The sequence below is a fragment of the Serinus canaria genome, chromosome 2 (genome assembly GCF_022539315.1).
Source record: "Serinus canaria isolate serCan28SL12 chromosome 2, serCan2020, whole genome shotgun sequence".
Taxonomy (NCBI): domain Eukaryota; kingdom Metazoa; phylum Chordata; class Aves; order Passeriformes; family Fringillidae; genus Serinus; species Serinus canaria.
Genome location: NC_066315.1, coordinates 13,756,202 through 13,777,615, shown reverse-complemented (window position 1 = coordinate 13,777,615; position 21,414 = coordinate 13,756,202). Strand labels below are relative to the sequence as shown.

The window sequence follows — 21,414 nt, the reverse complement described above, 5'->3', positions numbered from 1 at the left end:
GAAACACAGACCTGGAACAGAGCCCGAGTTCACATTCACTCCAACCCCAAACAGCCCAGCCCTGGCATCAGCCCAGGCATAAAAGCAAGGTGACAACTGTGTCACACAGGGGGATCCTGTCTGTCCTTGTAGTGTCACAGAAGGGGATCTGAGCTGAGGGTCCCTGGCTGCAGAGTACTGGGGACACTGGGCTACAGGGAGCCAGGCCAAGCTGTGACAGCAGGAGAGCAGGTGCTGGGCTCGTGCCTCATTCCCAGCTCAGAACAGCTCCATGGGCTGAAGCCAAGCCAGTCACCTCCTCAGCATCCAGTGCCAGGGGTCAAAAAGAGAAAAGTTCTTCTAAATACATACTCTTTATTCTTACCCTGAATGCTTCATCTGCCCCTAACATGAACCCACAACGTTCTGGCACTCATCCTAATTACATAATTCACGTAAGTTTTATAGCAAGAGATGGGTAGGAAAGACAACAAATTTTATCTTTGTTTCAAGTATGAAAGAAAGCAATAAATTAATGGAAAGTTATGTCTCACCCACTCCTTTATTTCAATATCATGTTTCAGTCCTTTTCAGGGCATGAGAGTAAATAAAAAACAACCCTATTCAACTAGTAGCCATCTGTCTCTCCCTCATCCTCCTCAAAGGAACATGTCAAAAGACACAGAATTTAAAGCAACTTTTTCCCAGTAATCACCCAAAGACATGGACTATCTCCAAAACACATCCCCATCTAAAAGAGTGTGTCAATATGCTGCAAATGTAATAAGGAAGGGAGCAAGAAGATCCCTTGTGAATTATGAACAAAAGCAAGCAACACTGAAGTAAAATAAATAAAAGTTTAGCATAATAAAGGACATACTTTAAATGTAGTATCTTACTACACTGGGCTTGTGATCAAAAATACCCACATGTTTTTCTCGGGAGGGGGACATGCACCAGCTGATGCATTGAACACAGGGCAGCACCACCGACAGTGCGGCACAGAGCCACACACCTCTCTTCATTAGCCCTAAAACACCAATCCCACAAAATCAGCCTGCTTAGCACCAAGTGACTAATGAAGTACATTTGATAAACTTTGCATCCTCTCTGCTGTTGAAAGATTTTTGGTCAGTAATTAATGTCAGTTGCCCACCCCCCCATTCCTTTCAAAGGCGCATTCCTGTTGCCTCAAAGCAAAGCAAAATACAACTGGGATGCCACTTACTGTTGCAGACTAGTGGCTCTGGATCTCAAGGATGCCTTGAAGCATACTGTTTTATCACATTTCAGAACAAGTACCTATAAATACTGCATAAGGTTTTTAGAAACTGTTGGGTAAAAAATGTAATATGTACATATGCCTTCATAGAGTAAAACATTTCACAGGATGGTTGCTTGTATTGTGAGAAAGCATTCCCTGCTCATTTCAGATTCATGCTCCTTTGCCTTCACTGTACTTCTCATTTGCTTATAATGAAATTACAAGAAACAGAGTAGCAATCAAGCAAGTATATATTTTAAGAGTTATTACACTTACTGATAGAATACTTATTGATATGTGTGATGACAAACTCCTTAAATAAACACATAGTTGTATTTCAATGGTATTAAACCCATGATACCACAATATGACAGACATGACTAGCTACACTGCAACATTTGATTGGATAAAATGGTATCATATTTTTGCATACATAAAAACAGAGTTCCATTAAGGAAAAACTTGCCTTTCATTTAAAGAAAGGGAAAATAAAACCCAACAACCACCACACGAGTGTTGAAATAGTCTGAGAATACAGCTCTGATTTCCATAATAGCTTGTTGTTCACGTGATCATTAAATCCATTTAAGATGTCATATTTAGATTAATATCCAAACCTGACTTCTCAAACTGTTCAAATTCAATATTTACATCTTCATAACCCTTCCTTATTATCCCTCTTGTACTATATTCTCTATCCACCTGATAGCTCTAACCAGGTATCAGATACAATACTGTATTTTTACTACTTCTTGTTATTAGTACTTACAGATAGAAGTCCTCACCATACAGAATAACATCTTGACATGCACCACAATTACTCAGGTTTCCTCCAGAGAATCAGTAAGTTCTAATTTTTTTTTTACTTTATTGGTTTCAGGGATTTTTTTAATCCTACTAGGAGCAACAGTATTTTGCTTGCTGATATACCAAGAAGATTGAAGATATTAAAGGTTAATTTAGAAACTTAAGCAGTTTAAAATCCATTTGTTTTTACAAACGTGTCACAATCTCATCAAAAACACATGGTTTTTAAACCGCTCAACAATCCCAAATTAACAGCAGAGCACTATGCTTGGAGAAAACACCAACTGGAGATCACTCAAGTCAGAACTGTGCTGTACAAAGATCAAATTTAGCCTCATGGAAGAAAGCAGCACCTGGTACTGATTTTTTGATTCAATAACTCTGGCTTTTAAACAATCATATCTCTCACAGAGCTTTAGGGATAAAATGTGATAAGAATTCCTGAACGGCGAGAGCAGCAGAAGGTGAGGAAACAGACTCTGCTAAATCTTCCCAAACTCCAATGCATGAGAAACCTTCCTTATTCAGATACTAACAACTGAAGTGGAAGCCTCAGTTCAAGGTTCTTTTTGTATTATCCAGACAGTAAAAGAAACCTAAGAGAACCTGACAAGGGAGTAACAGTGTGAATGATGGTTTGGAAATCCTTTTTATTTCATTCCTGGAACTTCACTGGAACGACAGGCATCTGACCAAGGAGGTAGACCGTGGAAAGCTGAGCTGATCCAAAACTCGACACAGAGAGTAGAAAACCTCCCCCTGACTTCAGCAAGCACTGTCTGTAAAGGCCTAATCTTTCATAATAAACGCGGATGATTTTCTCTATATTTTGTATTCAGCTATTTAATCCTAGAGATAACTCAATCTGATAAAGTTCCTAACACCTGGGGTTTGATGAACTCATCTTTCTCTTCCTCCATTTCTAATCTCTCGATTCCTTAGTTCTTCAACATTTGAAATTATCTTTATTTCCATACATAAAGATGACTCAGAGTTGAATTAGGAGCCAAGGAGACATAAACAAGAATGAAGACATTTCTAGTGGCCATATGTAGGAAAGAGTGGTGAAACTATCAACACTTCTGACACCAGAACAAATATGAACACACCTCTGCAGTTCTTCGCCAACATACCAACATGGAGTGCTCCAAATCATTAAACCAAAGCCCTTACCTTATAAATATTAACATATTAATTCTCAGAATGTACATTTTGGGACTCTAGATAAATACTTGTATCAAATCAGTGAAGTGACATATTTAAAGCAATTTTAAAGTACTTGAAATTCACACATTTATGCACTCCCATCTTTAAATGGTTTGCTTAGCACTGGATTTTTTGAGCACTCAAATCTGAGATGCAAAGACACACACGATGTTACAATGGGCACAAGAAATGGCTCACCTGGGGTCACCAGGTAACCCAATGGCTTAGCAAGGAACAAGACAGATTGTCCCCAGCAGCCCTTCTGCCTCAGAGCACAGTGAGGACAGTGCCCAGCAGCATGCAGAACCTGTCTCTGAACCATTGCCACAAATACTGCCTTGCTAAATGAGGTGTAAACATGTTTTCTATCCCTATGGGTTAAAAAAAAATGGCTTTTGCACAGGAAATGCCAACTCTCCTTCTCTTATCAGACATGAAGAATGAGAAGTCTTGGATCCTACCAGTTTTTGTCTTTCCTTAACTAAATAAACCAGTCCTACCAATTCATCATAGTCTCCAAAGCAACTTATTCTTGTTGCTCTCTTGTGACTCTCTCCAACTTGTTAACAATTTCTCCATGGCTGGCACCACAACTGGTCACTCCAGCTGAAGCCTTCCTGCTCACAACAGTGAGCCCACAGCAGCATTTGCTTTTGGTCTTTTGATGGAAGAGCATAAAGCCTGATTGCAGGGTAATAGTGCACCATATTGCCAGGATCCTTCTAACAGCATTGTGGACTTTGCTGTTCATTAGTACTGCCTTGCAAATTATCTTTTCCTTCTTAGATGCATTGGCTGTGCCCATCTCACTGATTTCAAACGAGTTAACAAATGTATCAAAAGTCAATGCTGAACTGAAACATTGTGCCTGAAACTCCATCTTAGCTTTTTATGCAGTACTTTATATTCCAGTTCAGATTTATTAAAATACTAAACAGTCCTTAAACTAAGAGGGCCCTCAGGGGCTATACTTGATACTAATTTATCAGTGAACAACTGAAAACTACTCAGAGAGCAGAGAAAGAGACAAATTCAAAGGCAAGCAAGGTCAGGAACTTTATAATAGAAATGAATTCCCAGTAAAAGTCTGCAGGCATGCTCTTACCTGTGAGGAATAAACTTGTGCTGATTGCAGGGTAAGAGCACACTTGCACACAGGGAACCTTAAAGCAACAGCCACAGTGCTGGTAAACAATGATGTGAAGCTGCAGCAATTTCTTTGCTTCTCTGCACTTCTAGCACATCTTCAGAGCCAGCTGTGCACTCACTTCAAAATATTCTCATCTAGACTTTTTTTTCATGGTCTGGTTCTGTGACCAGAATACAAAATTGATGCTGAGAGTCCTGCTAAAATATATGATACAGACCACCTGAGCATATAATTCACTGGAGTGCACCAATTCCAGCTAGCTCTTAGCAATTTCTTAGGCTCTCTGGCCAGTGTTCTGGGAGATATTGACCCTCCAGCCTTTAGGAGAACCTTACAATTATCTCATATCTCCTTTTAAGGAACTGAAACACCTACAAGACATCCTAAAAACAAAAGCAGCAGTCTTCTAAAATGCACAGGCAGCTGCTTTGTGTCACACTGGCACAAAGCAGTGCCATACAAACCCAGGTGGGAAGCTGTACATGCACAATATGCTAGTACACCTGCCTGCTAAATGTGTCACTGTGGACACCTTTCATTTTTACAAGCAATAGTTTTGAGAAGCAAATTGTTTACTCTTATTATATTTGTAATTATGGAGTTACAAAGGTTGGGTGAGATCTCTGAGGGATATTTGGTTTAATCAGTCCACACAAAGGAAGGACCAGGTGGACCAGGCTGTTCAGGGCCACGTTCAGTCAAGTTCTGTCCATCTCCAAGCACATGAGATGCCACAATTTCTCTGAGAAGCTTGTTTGGCTCTCCAGGTGTGAATGGTTTTCCTTATTTCTAACTGGCATTTTCCTTGGCAAAACTTGTGCTTGTTGTCTCCAGCAATAATGTGTCCGTGAGAAGAATCTGGCTTCATTTTCTCAATACCTTCCATTAACAGCTGAAGAAAAAAGAGACTCTCCAAGCCCCCTTATTCCCCTTAAGGGAAAAACATCATCTCTCCAGACCTCTCTATCTCTCTTATAATGTCTTCCAAATAACGTTATGCATGAAAACTGTTTTTTCACTGTAACTGCTGAAATATTCAGAGACTTGTTACACATAATCACACCAAGACAAATAACCAAGGGTGGTCTTAGTTCTTGAACAAGCTAAATAATTTTAAAGGAAAACAAGACAAAGAGATGACCCTTTTCACAGTATCTCATGAAGCTGAAAGGGATTTTATTTACAATATTTAAATGCAGTACTGTGAAACAAACAACTTGGTTCACAGGCAGTGCACCCGCTGCTGAACTGTCACTGCCTGACATCCTGTCTTATCTGCCAAATTGCTCATTAGGTTTGGCAATTTTCACCTGCGCCTCCAGTTTATATTTCAGCAGGGAATAAACATCAGTCTGCTTTAACAATCTTCTGCAGTGAGCTTCCAACCTCTTCCCAGAAAACACGCAGGCACAACACAAAAAACGCCTTGTGTACTGTATGCTTAGAAAAAAAATGCAGCTGAAGTGATGAAATACAATAAGAAGTTTAACTTGGGTAACAGAAAAGCAGTAAAAAAGAAAGAGCTAGATAAGAATCATAAATAAATCAACTGCTTGTATCAGTGAATTATGTTTTCATAGTGCAAAACAACACAGGGGGTATGAGCCAGCCACATTTTTGTTTCCCCGTTTATATGGGAAGATGGAATTTGACACACACACACCCCCTCCCCAACATGCAAAGCAGAGGCTGTGTTTGTGCATGGGAAAAGAGGGACTCCAGATGAATATTACTTTTCCAGCTGGACCTGATCTAGCTAACCTTTCCCTTGCTGGGAGAGGAGCGATGGTGTGATCTATAAACAAACAGAAGGGGTAGCATGGCAACCAGAACAAAGAGAGGAGAATCTCAGCAGGCTTTGAGCCCCAGCCCAATGCAGGGAGCTGCTGCCTGGGAGCAGAGGGTGCAGGTGAGCAGCAGCAGCAGCACAGGGCACAGAACCGCGCGGAACAGCCACGGAGCAGAGCCCACGCACCAGCAAAAAGCACCAGAGATGTAAAACAAAACGTCTCAAATGCTATAAACCAATTTCAGATGGAATACTGTTTTTCATTTGTTAGAAGTAAAATATTCACCGCCAACCCTGCAATTAGCTGGAAAATTACAATAATTACAGCAATTTTGTATCCCATCTCCAATCCAATTAATAGATATATGACCTTGTCAACATGTAATAATCAGGATCTGCATCTACCGCAAAACTGGATGGGTTTTATTTGCTGAATAGAACTTACACAGTAAGAAGATAATTATTTGAAATACTGAGAATACCATTTGTATGCTATGCTTCACTTCACAAGTTATAAAGGAACAACAATAAGGATAGTATTTCCATTTTCAATGTATATTTAAATGAAATTCCTCAAATAGGTATGTTTAATATGGGATAATATTACTGCACTGGGATTCCAAGCCTATGGTTTGGAACATTTAAACCAAAACATATCTGTCAACATTTTAAAAAAGGAATTAGATAGACAGGAGAACATTCTGGTAACATATTTATTACAAATTGTTTTACACACTTTATTTGTGCATGCTTCTACAAAAAGTGCCAGAGAGCTATAATCCTTACCAACAGTTTTAGAAGTCTTCTGTATTTCTAAAGATCTTTGTATTGAAGGGTCTCAGATCCCTCTTTGGTCATTTTAGCAATCAGTGAACTAGCCAAGTGCTCCATGTATTTTCCAGAATGACACCAAAGATAAGTGAGCTGTCCAATACATCACTGAGTTTTATCTGTACTATATGATTTTGATGCACTAAAATCCATATATTGTATAATATCCCAGATAATCACACTAAGGAGTAAATGTGTATGCATTTGCCTGCTCTAACCCCTGCTAAGTTGAGAACCAAGGAGGACAGATTTTTTTGCTTATGCATGGAAATGAAATGTGCATTTAGCAGTGACATACTCTAGTGACAGCAAAATGGAAGGGTCCTGAATTTCCAGGATACTTTATTCTGCCATTAATCCTTCCCTAATTTAATTCTGTGTTGCAATGAAGCACAGTTACAGCTTTAAAAGACACACATACAGCTCTATGTAAGCTAATTGTTAAATGCTATTCCCTCAATTTTACAGAAAACATTCTGGTACAAAAACCCTCAAACTTTAGAGAGTGGTAACTTTTCCATTTGCATTTAACCTGACTGCTTAAACACAGATTTTATCCATTAATAAAACACCTACACAAAATCAGTCTCTTGGAAATTACACATGGTTGTTTTAAACAATGTATCTGTAAAATATCAAAGGACTGATAATACTAACTTCTGCTAAGAATTTTCTGGAGTGGAGTCCCTATTTCAAAAGTTCAAATTATAGACATTACACATATCACAATGCCTGATCCCCATTGCCTTCTTTGCATGCTAGTTTTAACAACAATGAAAATTACAAAGTAAATTACATTACATAATTTTTCTTCTTAATCAGTTCAAATAGTCAAAGAACCTTCCTGAGCAAGAAATGCAAAAAGGTAATTCCTGCTAGGTGGTTTTCCAACAAATGTTCATCACATTGAAATAAACAAAATAAAGGGATGTTTCTGGATGCAGTTTCTGCTTTTTAAAGTGTCTTTTTGCAACACAGTTAAATGCATATTTTAGCTGATGTTTTTATGGAAAGGTGACAGCATAACCTAGCAACACTGACAGGTTAAGTAGAAAGTGCTCCTATCTTTAGTTTCCTTTTACCATTTTGTTCATTAAAACAAAACTGGCAAACCGAAAATTACACCGTGCAGCAACCACATTTGGAGATATTGCTGTGATTTTCAGTGTGAGGACAATTTTAAACTGGCAGCATAGAAGGAGCTTAAGGCTCCTAAAAGCAATTTATAAATAATTTATTAAAACAGAACAGGTTTGTTTACTGCCATGCAAGAAGCATTTACGCAGTTTCTCAGTTCTGATCAGCTTTCGATAAGGACAGCTAATGAATCATTTTTCCCAGCAGCATCGATGGGTAACAGCACTTGGCATCTTTGTAAATTTAGACAAAACACACTGAGATACCGAGAGCATTTACTCACTTGCACGAAGGACTGACGGCGTGACCTCAATTTCACTTGTTGCTTGGTAAGGCTGAAAGGCCGACGCCGTGTTGGAGCCAAGCTCACTGCCAAAAATCTCTGGGCTCTGCGTGCCTGTCGAGCTGGCGCTGGTGCCATCACCCCCATGGTGTGGATCTTGCTCATCAAACACAGCCACGAGCTGCAAATGACAATTTAATCTACTGTTAAAAAAAGACCTCAACACCATCAAAGTGCCATTGCAGATCAGCATTTCAGCATTTCTTCCCACTGAAGAGCAAGAAGTGTCTATCAGCAGAGACTCCGATCAACGCCGAGATCACAACAGCATCAGCCCAAGAAAGTCAGCCATTAATTGGATCCTACAAAGGGTCAACAGCTCTGGATGGGACACAAAACTCAACACTGAGCCACAGAAATAATGGCACCAAGGCAGGAAAGCAAGGGTTGCACCTTCCCAAGGAAACTACTTCATCTTACCCAGAAATGCAGAAAACTGAGTGTGGATTGATGCCTGTGCATTGGAATTCAGTATCTGTGTTTAGATACCTCTATACAGACCATTACTACAGAGTCAAGTCATGAGCAAAACCACAGTTCTACAGAATAAAAACATTCAAGAAGAAGTCATGTTTACACACACTGAAAGCTACAGACAAAATGCAAAACCAAGGAAGTGTTATAATCACAACCAGTCATCATTTCTTAAGCTGCCATCTATCATTATGACTTAAGTTGGGGGCTTCTCTTCCAAAATTTCTTTAGTCAGATTTACGGAAATACTCTGTATCTGTTAGCCATCAACTTCTCCAAGACAAGTTTGAAATCTCAAGTCCTATTTAGATCTTTGCCAAGTCATTCTTTTAATAAATATTTACTAAATCTGTGTTCACCACTGCAAGAAAATAGGAAAACATGACAGTGATTTTTGATAAACCTGAGATATTTTTTCTACTGTGATTTTCTTTTGAAATGATTTTTTGCACTTATTTGAAACAAATAATTTATCCCAATTTATCTTTTGTAACATACTGAAAAAGATAATGCCAGCTCTTATACACATTTCATTTTAGAACTTAATTTTCAAGACAGAGAAAAAAGTGTTACGGATAGCAGCATTCTGCAGTCTGCAAATTAATCTATAATATAATATTTGAAAGACATTTCCAAGAAAGCATTACATTCTTCTGTCCAAATTGGTAGGGTAAATGGAGCAAATCAACTTAAACCTATGCTGGTCTCTGCAAATTGTTTATTCTGTTAGCAAAACAGCTAAAACTTTACGTAACTTAAAGGCATCAGAGGTCTTTTTTTTTTTTTTTTTTAAGCTATTTCAACATCAGCTTAGCCAAAAGATTTTAATAATAGTCCCTTTACTCAAATTTAACTTACATAAGCATCAGTAAAATAATTTTAAAACAACTCTAAGCCCAAGTGGAAAACATTTGGGAATTCAGCTTTTGAAAATACTCTCAGGCATTCACTCTTTTTCACCAGTCATTTTGAAACTACAGAGAGTGGCAAACTTCTGCCAATAATTCCATATCTAATGCAAAATTTTGGGCTCAGGCATGCAAAAACAGAAAGAAGAAATTGGTAATGGATAAAGGATCCATGCTCTCCCTAGTGCTAGTTGAAAGGCAGGTAGCAACAGGAAAACCAGACTGCAGATGCAGACAGCTGGAACATGTTTTTACCATAAAAGTCATTATTTTATGCTTGAGAAATCTACAGACAAAAGAGACGTGACAACACCAAAATGTCAGTAGCTCAAGAGTATTGGAAATTTAATTTTCTAACACAATATGAAATATCAATGCTTACAAAAATATGCTTCTAAAACTTTACTCATAACTCTCTTACTGTTTTATAGCAAGCTAATTAGCGATCTCCAGCAACTGAAAATAAATTAATCCACAAGTGAAGGCCTGTAAGATATTCCAAAAAAAGACAAACAAAGCATTTAGGAATCCTATCATGAAACATCAAATCTTTTTGTCCTTTGCATGTCATGTATCAAGAAAAATCCCCCAATTACATTCTGTTCCTTTGAGACTGATTGAAAAATATTATTCGATGCATGCAGCTGCAAGTATTTTATAGATATTATATATATTCAAAAAGGTATGTGCATATAAATCTCTGTATATGTTATCTCCTACTCTAAGTTGCCTCCAGCTTTTTGCCTATTCCAGACAGTCTACAACCTATAAGTTCAGAACATCTAAAAATGAATGTTTCTTATTTCAAGCTTAGCTTTTGATCTTACCGAGTTTTTTTCAGGTATTCACAGTTTTGACAGCATCAAACCTTCAAAAGGCTTCAGTTCCATTAAAAGGCATACCAAGTTGTAACATTTTTTCAGTGTGAAGAAACACAAGCCATGTTAGTCTTATCCAAATCTAATTAGCATTAGGAACACAGGTTAGGAAGTTCATTGTGAACAGCACTACAATGGTACAGTAGCCATCTGGACTACAATAGCTCAGTCCTCATAATAAGCCAGAAAGTCTTCAGGACTGGAAGATTTAATGCAAATAAACACTCTTGAATCTTGATTTCCAGACCCTGCTATGCCATCCTGCAAGATTATGAGTTCGTGGGAAACAAGGACAGCCAAAACATCTTGCGCTGTATTATGATATCGAGCATTTATCTCAGATTTCCTCAGAGACCCTTTATTTTACATGACCCTTCAAACACCTTTTATTTAAATCAAAAGAGATTATTCAAGGAGAGGAATTGTACTGCTGGAGGCCCAGAGATCACATCTTGACTACTGTCCTTGCAAGAACGAGAAACAAAACAAAAAATTTCCAGAGACACCTTATGCAACATGGAAGGAACCACAGCAGTAGGTCACTAGAGCTATGAAGAATCCTTTGCTGCAGGAATCCACAGCCACAAACACTGCTCTGCGCCAGGGAAAAGGTCTCTTGATGAGTCATGTTTAAAGACCACAGAGATGTTTTTAATTCGGCAAAGAATGGGGCACACCATTACTAGACCAGCTTTAATCAGCCTTAAAGCCAACAGTAAGTCTATGGTATTCTGCCGGGCTTTAGACTTCAGATTTACGAGAGCAGAAAATGAAGATGACTATCTTTTCTGGAAACATCATCTTTACTGTCAGGAGACTGCTTCCATGTGGATCTTTTTCTTCTTTAATAAGAAATAAAGTTACTCTGATCTTTTGAATCTTTTGAATCACTCTATTATTTCCAATACCTGAGATAAGCTGTTCCACCTGTTCTCTGTCCTTCAGTTTTAGATCTCACCACCTGCAGTGACCTGAGAAACTCATCATAACATCCACTCTTATGCAGAAATGAACAGCAGAAGGACTGAACAAACCATAGTAATGCATTAATAAAGAAAAAAGCTTAGCTGGTTAATATTAGACCACTATCAGCTCTTTGAAAGAACTTCCACCAACCTTCAGTCAGTACTGCTGCCATTTAGTTTAATTTCCTTTTTCTTTGTGAAAGACAAACCCACACCAAAACCAAATATCATATCAACAGCTAATAAATAATTGTAATATATTTTATCCATCCCATATTCCATGGGACCTCAACTTGAATGCATCAAAGACATGAGATTATGGTTAATAGGTTACAGTAGTTTTAATCACCTGAGGCAATAAGACTCTCTGCATTTCTCAATCAATGAACTAAAAATCTGCAAATAGGAAATAAAATCAAGTAAAAACAAACCACCTTGTCATCTTGAAACAAATTTATTAAATGATAGGCTTAATTTAGATTGGCATGCTTACATTTCTTATTATAATATGGCAAGGGCAACAGAAAGGTGAGAGGCTTTATTATCACGGTAAGAGGGCAGAGGAAGAGTCACCAGTTTGAACAATGTAAGATTTTGGTCCCCAGTGTATGTGTATACAACTTTTTCAAGAAAAAATAAGTTTCAAATATTCATTAACACATTCAGATATTAAGCCAGCAGTTTTGTTCAGATCATAACTTATGGAAAGCTAATCCCACTGCAGCAATGGAATTAGTATAAGTCTTCAAATGGTCAACTGCATAAACTAAAATACTTTTTAAACTCCACAGCAAGAAATACAAGCGATTTTGAGTTTATCAACAAATAAATTATCAACAAAAATACAATTATTTAAAAAAGAAATAGCATTCAGTGTTTGACCAACAGGTTTTGTCTATTCAGAAATACGAAACTACAGTAAAACTAAACAATTACTCCAGCTGTAAAAAGCACACTTATGATCATTAGTATATTTCAAGAGGTGTAAGGGATTTTTTTTTGCCATCCTTACCCTTTGAAGGCAAAAAAAATATAGGAGTACAGTTTAAAACCAGTGACTTGATGTTCTTCTCTTTTTACTGATAAAAGAGTCTTCCCATAGCAGACAGACAATGAAGGGAGAGTAACATAATTTTTTTTTTTTTGGTTAAATATCTTAGATTTGTCAAGCAAATGCCTTATAAAAAATTATTTCACAGCCTGAGATATCAAAACAAAGTTCTACTGAGGCACCTTTGGATCTGGGGTAGAAGGAAGGCATTCCAGCCTATTACTGCATCCAGCCCTCTATAATACCAGGTTTTACTGAATAAATTACAATCTTGTTCCTTCTAGAAGAGAGGATGAGTTTCTCTATTGCTCTATTGTTGAGTCTGGGACTCAACACACAATGCTAACCAGGTTATATTTACTTAAATAAAAGGCAAGAAGATTGATTTATTTTAATATTGACACAGCAGCAGCAGTCTGCATTCCAACATTAATTATTACAATTTCCGCCTATTCTAAAGTAATTAAAAATTAGTAAACACATATGCAGTCTTAATTAATAGACTAGATTAAGCACTTGAATGTTAATTAACTGGATTAAAAAACTATTTCCACCAGCAATGGCTGTTTACATTTTCATTAAGTATTACTATCATATAAACCAATTCATCATTATCAAATGGTCTGATCAGATCATCTCTCTTCAGCACCAAACCACAAAAACAGAAATCCTCCACTCCAAAGAAATTCATAAAGATAGAAGCTTCTGCTGTATTCTTCCACCACTATGACAAGATTGTCCAAAAAATCAATTGAATTTTGTATTTCCTAGGTACCTGTCCAAAATTTGCTAATTCTTCAGTGATATATTGATGAACGTGATACTGGCTCACATGTAGGCATCAGCAATGATTTCAGATTTATTTTAGTATCAGTGAGGATTACAGCTCCATTCTCCTGCTAGAGAGACAGCAACTGATGCTCTGGTTTTCACAGAGACTCCACACTTCTTATCCACTCTTTTTAACACTGAGTGAAACTGAAATCACTCACCTTTTTAGATTATTAGGAGCCATTTTAAATATCTGGTTTCTTCTCACCAGGACACTTTGGAGATACATCCCTAATTTGTTCTGGCTGTACTCTGGCCAATTGTTCAGTAGTTATTCTGCTGAGCAACCCAAAGCGTCTGGATTCCCCTGGCTGAACCCTGCACTTCCCTTCCTGGTCTCTACAACTTCCAGATGTGATGTTCCCTTTCACAGCTGCTATGGTCTTCTGGCATTTATGCTGCACAGCATCTCCTGCAGGATGGTCATCCATGGACAAAACTGCCTTTCACATGAGATATCATTTTTCTGGCTCCAGGAAAACAAAGAGCACAGACCCTGTGAGACAGCTCCAAGTGATGGAGCAGCTCAACCACATACCTCTGGTGAGGCACCAATGCTGTCAAGGATTCTGGTTCTCAGTTTGTGCTTAATAACTGAACCTTTTCTCAGGGGACTTATGGTCCTTGAAAATACATTTTGATGGTTCAAATAAGACTCTAAAATCTAAATTAGCCTTGTGGAAATACCTTTCCCTTAAAGTAGCTGCTTCAAGCATTTCCTTTAACCTCCAAAGCCAGAGGGTTAAGCCCAGCCCTGTCCTGTGTAGGTCTCTGTCTGTGCTCACTGTGACAGCCATGGGCTGCTGATAAGGGAGATTTAACCCCTCTCACAGAATGGCCACAAGCTTTCAGACATGTGCAGCAAGTGCCTGGGAAGAGGACGTGAAGAAGGCTGGCAAAACATTTAAACATGCACATCACTGGCATCCTTTCCTCAGCAAAAAGCATTTCCAGTCTCAAGCAAGACTGTAGAGTGAACCAGCAAGGCACCAACAGAACTGACTACACACATCCTATGCAACCAGCAGAGCTGAGGGAGATGGCAAGAGAATACAGGCACAGCTCTCTAGCAGCTCCTGAGGGTTGGCAAAAACCACTTTTACCCAAAGCAGTCTATGTATTACTCAGTCCACGTTACAAGGCAGAACTAAGGAGTTGCTGTTTAATAAGGCCCAGCAGTAAATCAAATTTCAGCTAATGGCACCTCAGACTCCATTACATCCCAAAACACAAGTTGCTTGTGAATGAACAGATGAGTGTAAGGAAAAAAAAAAACATAAATTCAGGAAAATCACTAGCAAGGGAGTAGCCAATTATTATTTAGAAATGAAAGAAACTAAATACAAAATCAATTCATAGGTTTTCTGATGACTGAACTGACTTTAATAGCCCCATGGCAGACCCAAATTCTTATTATTCCTTGAGCTTCACTTTTCTACATGGCTCATTGAAAACCCATTTAAATATAACAACTGTTTCAATGAGCTGGTAAGAGAAAATACAGAATAGATACTTCCACAGTAATACCCTACTGCCCACAGATATATTTAAAAAATCAATTAGCAAAATAGCAGCATCTAAGAGCTATTCTGTGCTGGATGTGATGTGCAACCTGAGCGTCCCCTCCACAGACTGAGACAACACCCAGCATTCTAAAAGGAGAAAAAGGGAAAGCACTGTTGCAATTTAGGATAAGCTGTAGCACAAACAACAAACCTCTATAATTTCAAGAAAATCATTACCTGTTCTAATTAATCACTTCAGCCATGAAACCAGAACTAGCTTTTCATAAAAGTTTTCAAAGTAAAGTATCTGGAAGGGAGCCAAACAAAGAACTTTTCACAATAACTTTACTGCATTATAGCTTTTGGAAAAATAATGATATTTAAAGAGTCACATTCCACCATTCTATTAATATTTTGTATTCCATTTTCAGTGAATTATACAGAAGTGTAAGCTTGTACAGAATCATAGAAAAACCTGAACTGGAAAAGACCTCTGGAGATCAACTGGTCCAAGCCCTTGTTCAAACCAGGGTCAGTGAGAGGAAGCTGCTCAGAGCCACATCCAGTTGCATTTTTTAATGATCTGAAGCATGGACAGTGCACAACCTCTCTAGGCTCTATCCCAGCATTTGGCCTTCTTAGTCCTTTTCCCCATATGGAGCTTAAACTTTCCTTGTTACAATGGGTCTCTTGTCCCTCACACTACTCCTGTGCACCTCAGAGAAAAGTCCAGCTCCACCTCCACCATCCCTGACAGAGAGCAGTTACATCCAGGCTATTCTGCCTTAGGGAGCCACATGGTGCTTTGCCTTGTGACAGCTTCCAGCCCACTAATTCATCCTGACAGCCTCTGGCTGGGCCATCACTTCAATGCCTTCCTTGTATTCAGAAGCCCAAAATATTCCAGAAGCAGAGAGAAATAACCACAGGATGATTTGGGTTAAAAGGGACCTTAGAGATCATCCAGTTCCAAGCCCCCTGCCATGGGCAGGGGCATCCTTCACTAGAGCTCCACCCAACCTGGCCTTGAACACTCCCAGGGATGGGGCATTCACAGCTTTCTGGACAACCTCCTCCAGTGCCTGACCACCCTCAAAGTAAGGAATTCTCTTCCTATTATGTAATCTAAACCTACTCTTGGTTTGAATCCACTCCCCCTGGCCCTACATCTGCGTGTCCTTGTAAAAAATTCTTCTCCCTCTTTCTTGTGGGCTCCCTTCAGGTACTGGGAGGCTGCAGCTGGGTCACCCTGAAGCCTTCTCTTCTCCAGGCTGAACAATCCCAATGCTCTCACAGCCTTTGCTCATAGAAGAGGTGCTCCATCATCCCTCTAATCATCCTGGTGGTGCCACTCCAACAGGTCATTGCCCCCAGAGCTGGTTGCAGCACTGCAGACCAGTCTCACCAGAACAGAGCAGAGGGGCAGAATCCCATTTTCCCCCCCATGCTGTTTAAAGGGCTTTGGATGCAGCCGAGGATACAGTTGGCTTTCTGGGCTGTGAGTGCCCACTGCCAGCTCAGGCCCAGCCTAATCCCTTCCCTGAACCTGCTGGCTACAGGCTTGCTCATATAGCCCAGGGTGGAGCTGGTCATCTTTACCACAAGGTCACTGTGGTAAAGTGACCCACATCCATTGGGTTCTCCACCAGGTCTGTCCCTACAGGAAGCAGCCTCCCAGCTCATACTGCTGGAGGGGTTATTGCAGCCCACATGCAGGACTCTGCATTTACCTATCCTGAACATAATATACCCCCTTAAAACCCCATGAGATAAAATAACCAGTGCTGGAAAATACAACATAGATCTCAGTGAAAGTCATTCCCAAATCTGCTGACTAAGTAAGCACCCTCACTTTCAAAGCTCAACATAACACACCAAGTTAAGTCATATCTGCAAAGTCAAAACCCATCTATTGATTTGAAGGACACTTTAATTTTACAGGTAGCTTTAAAATCTTCTACTTTTATGATTCTTTACATCCAAGAAATGATTCTGAAGTAAATATACAAGCTTTTTATTAAAACATCGCTTTAGATTATTCATTTCCCATGGCACTTTGATCTGAGAAATTCTAGAATCAATATTAAATTGCAATCTAATCCTTCTCAGTAGGAATTAAATGCAGTTTTAGGTACTATCCTGTAAGTTCCCATGCTATTAAAAATATTTCAAATATATTTAAAATGTTAAAATATTTAAAATACTAATTTCATATTATGCATATTTAAAAGATTTTTTTTTCTCTTCTCCCCCTTCCTGCTGAGCAACAGTCTAAAAGCAAGTGTGATTTTGGCACCCTGGAAAAGTCATTTGTGTATATTCTGTCTGACTTGCTCTTGACCTGACCTCCATGGTGTAAATCAGGCTGAGGCTTAGACAAAGAAATAAGACAATAACTGAACAGAGATAGAATTATTACAAGGACTATTAGCAGTAGCTGACACTGAGCTGCCTTCTTGCTTGGCTGCATTTGGTTCTCTACGACCTCACCCTCTGACTGTACCAGACACCACTTCTACATACAACACACTGTCTGAGAGCTGAACCACGAGCCCACACACACACACTGACAGACAGACACAAGGACAGACAGAGCACACACAGACTATCCTGCAAAGCCCTTCTGACATGCTCACCTGGCTAAACCTACTGCATGGACACAGCAAGTCCAGCACCAGGCTGGATCTTGGCCTTCATGTGCAGCTAACATCCGAAGACATCTGCACTGGCCAGCTCTTACAGACAGACAACCCAGAAATGCAGAAACACCCCACATTTCATGAGGCTGGACAATGGAGCCAGGAGGTGAGCTTCTCTTCAGCAGGGCATGCTCACCTGGCCAGGAACAGGTCTAGAAGGCACAGTTTGCTACTTTAAATCATGCTTTGAATGCTGCATTTCTGCTGTTAACTGGAACCATGCTAAGGAACGCTGCACAAGCTCTTGCAATCAGCTACTGACCTCAGCCTTCCAGTGAACACATTCATCAGCACTGGTCCCCACAGCTGCCAGGCTAAGCCCTGCTGAAAGGGCTGCAGTGCATGGCTGCACCCTGATCCAGCCAAGGATGAGGTCAGCCATGGGAGCCCAAACACAAGAAATGCTGCAGACACATCTGACTGGAGAACTGGGTAAGATTATGGGGAAAAGACTCTTCCCAGCTTCCAACTAAAAACAGAACTATGGTTAAGAGTGCAAGAAGAGAGAACATCATCCCAACTTCTTTTAAACAATTTTGGTTGTCTTTTATGCTTCTCAGCAAAAATCAAGATACTACGCTTAGAGAGAAGTTTGCTCCCCACAATTGTTACAAGCCCTCCATATCACAGGTACAAAAATGTTTAAATCCATGCTTGTTTGGGCTATGAAAACAGCTGGAGAAAATATTTCTGTCCCAAATAGGACAGTTTTTTATCACAAGGTTTTTATCAATGTTTTTTAAATGGGTTGTTTCTTCACAAACTCCTCCTTTGAAAGCATACATAATACTTTTCTGTATATGCTGCCCTGTTATTTTCTTAAATCCTCAATTTATACAGAAAAGATTTATTCCAAAATCCTTTTGTACCAACAGTCCTCTTGTTCACGGCTAAGGACATACTCTGCAAAATTATCACAATATGTGATTTACCACGGTATCTCCTTAGCTCATTTTGAAAAGAAACCGAAAAAAAATTATATCCATCCTGGCTTTAAAGTGGTGCATGAAGAAAACATGGTTTCAGAAGAGTGCTGTGCTTGGGAAGTAGCTGGGGCACATCTGAGCATGTGAATAAACCAATTTCATCTCCTTCATTTTTGACTCCTCAGCACAAATGAGCACATGTGAACCACACTGAGGACAATGATGTTAGTATTACTTTCAAGACAATTTTACACTTCTAGAGCACACTATGAAAGTCTGCCTTTTTACATAAGGCTCTAAAGGATACCCTGACTGTACTTCATGCAGCTGAGCTTGTGGTGTGGGATGACTCTGCAGGTCTGCAGATTTCCAAGCCAAAAGCTCAGACCGTACAGGAGTTCAGTATTTTACTCCTGCCACAGAGGTCAGCAGTTAAGCAGTGACGCTATGCAGTAAGTAATCCAGACACTGGGTTATTAGAGGGGCTGGTGTCACACAGCAAGATATATTGCTGAAATAAAAATGTATTAAATCTTAACAGTTGTCTCATCTGTCATTGGAAGCTGCAGTCATTGAGTACCAAGAAAGAAATGGTTTCAAAAACCTCCAAATAAAAGGACCAGGCTTTCAATTCCTCTGCCACAGGATCAAAACAGGAGCATTAAATTCTAAGATTTTAATTTCAGCTGAGGTACAAAAAGGTAACTAGTTAGTTAAAACATAGGACAATCTTTGCAAGCTTATTAAACTTCAAGAAAATAGATTTTGCAAAATACAGCTCTTCATTTCATATAGTGTGTGCTGTTCAGTGTAATTTGCATGCAAAAGCCAGGAGAATGTGATTAAAAATACCCATCTAGAGACACAGATGAAAAACTTCAAACATTTTTTGATTCCCTTCTGTTCCACTCATTATTTCAATACCTCACTACAACAAAGGAATAGATAACACTTGTCCTTGACACTAGCCTAAATTATCTTCAGCGTGCAATACAATACCGATTAAATTAGGCTTATTTTAAATAAACGTCAAGGTCTGTTCAAAAGGTAAAACTGTGTGCCTTTTGCCTTTTGTATAACACATCACCTCCCCACCCCCCAAACTTTTCAGAGGTCTGAAAAACAATGGGATATGGTGCTTTTTTAAACTAACTTCATTATGTAGATTAAAAAAAAAATCAGAGAGAATCATTTAACTCTGACATTTAAGACAACAATAAAGGTATTCTTCATTTTGTGTATAATGACAAAAATAACCAGCACATTAGACACTAATTCTTGCCTCCCTTCTTTAAATAAGGTTCTAAAACATCCTAAATGCAAATGACTGCTTACTCCCTTCTTGACTAACAATTTTTATTATTTTAACATGTAACAATAGTGAAAACACTGCAACTTAACTTACATTAGGGCTATCCTTACAAAATTAAGAATAAAAGGTAGTTGTCCAACAGCACTGGGCTGATAATAAGTGACACATGCCAGGAGATCCATGGAGGTTGTCCCATCCTGCAGCAATCCCCAGACACTGGATCTTGACTCACCACAGTTATTATGTGAACCTATGCCAAATACAGATCTCTGCTCTTAACCAAACACTCCTTAGATAACATTTGGTAGTCCAGAAAAGGAGAGATTCTTCCTGAACACCTTTAGGTTTTCCACTGCTAAGATTACAGTCAGCTCTGTATGGATTTCAAAAAGCCTGGTTCATCCATATCCAGGTGGATTTCCATCTACCACACACTAATTTACTTCCCACAAAATACCAGGTTTAATGAATTAGTAGCACAGCCTCAGGGACATCCACTAAAATCTGGGCTCCCAATGCCAAAACCATTTTCAAAATTACCTGTAGCCACTTTTTCAACAATATTCTGGCAGATAGATAAAGTTGTAGAAGGGCATCCCATGTGTTTTCTCCCCATAAAAATGCTAGAAATCAGATGCCCAGGTATTTCTGAAGCTCTGCTTTTAAAAGCCACCTGCTAACTTTTCAAATCTCATAAGTCCTTATGTCCTCATAAGTCCTTATGAACACAAACAGGGGGAAAAAAATACCCAGGAAGAAACAAGAGAGTAAGGGAGATCCTCAGAAGGAAACTAGCAGGTTAATATCATCATATCCATCATGAAAACATATTCACTGGTAATCAAGTGCTTTTCCCTCTTTGAAATGCAGGAATGAATATAAAAAACTTGTTAAAAAAAAAAAAAAGAGAGAAAGAGAGAGAGAGAGAGAAATTACAGTTGCATGCACAATCATTTCAAGCTACCAAAATTGGGACCAGGCTATCATTCTTACATTTTACCTTGACTCACCCCATATCCATAAAATGTCTTTTTCAACACATAATAAAAGTGTAGTGCAGCCTAGGGAAGGAGACACAAGCATTGCCAAAACCCATCAGCTTCAACTTGTGGACAAAGACTGCTCTGAAAAACTCAAAACAGATCGCTTCCATACTGTAGGTCCCCTAATGTTTCCCCATCTCCTCAGGGCTCATCTAGCCTATATTTCTCCTCTTTTCTCTCCTGGAAAAATTAGGGTTATAAAAGTAGCTGACACCTCATACCAGGCCAGCAGGCCCATCCCTGGTTGAAGCATCTATATTTCATAGTGACTTCAAATATTGCTGTAAGGTTATTAAAATCATTCATGATTTTATCT

At 39.0% G+C, this 21,414-nt stretch overlaps 1 protein-coding gene across 14 annotated transcripts in view; it reads right to left on the bottom strand.

The window, feature by feature from the left end:
• The window catches only part of PARD3 (par-3 family cell polarity regulator), a 443,013-nt gene that overhangs the window by 287,268 nt on the left and 134,331 nt on the right, over positions 1-21,414 (bottom strand). For all 14 annotated transcript variants that reach the window (XM_030229752.2, XM_030229789.2, XM_030229776.2 and 11 more), the window contains one exon: positions 8,447-8,627. In XM_030229752.2, the coding sequence (XP_030085612.2) occupies positions 8,447-8,627 (181 nt within the window). The remainder of the gene's footprint in view (positions 1-8,446; positions 8,628-21,414) is intronic.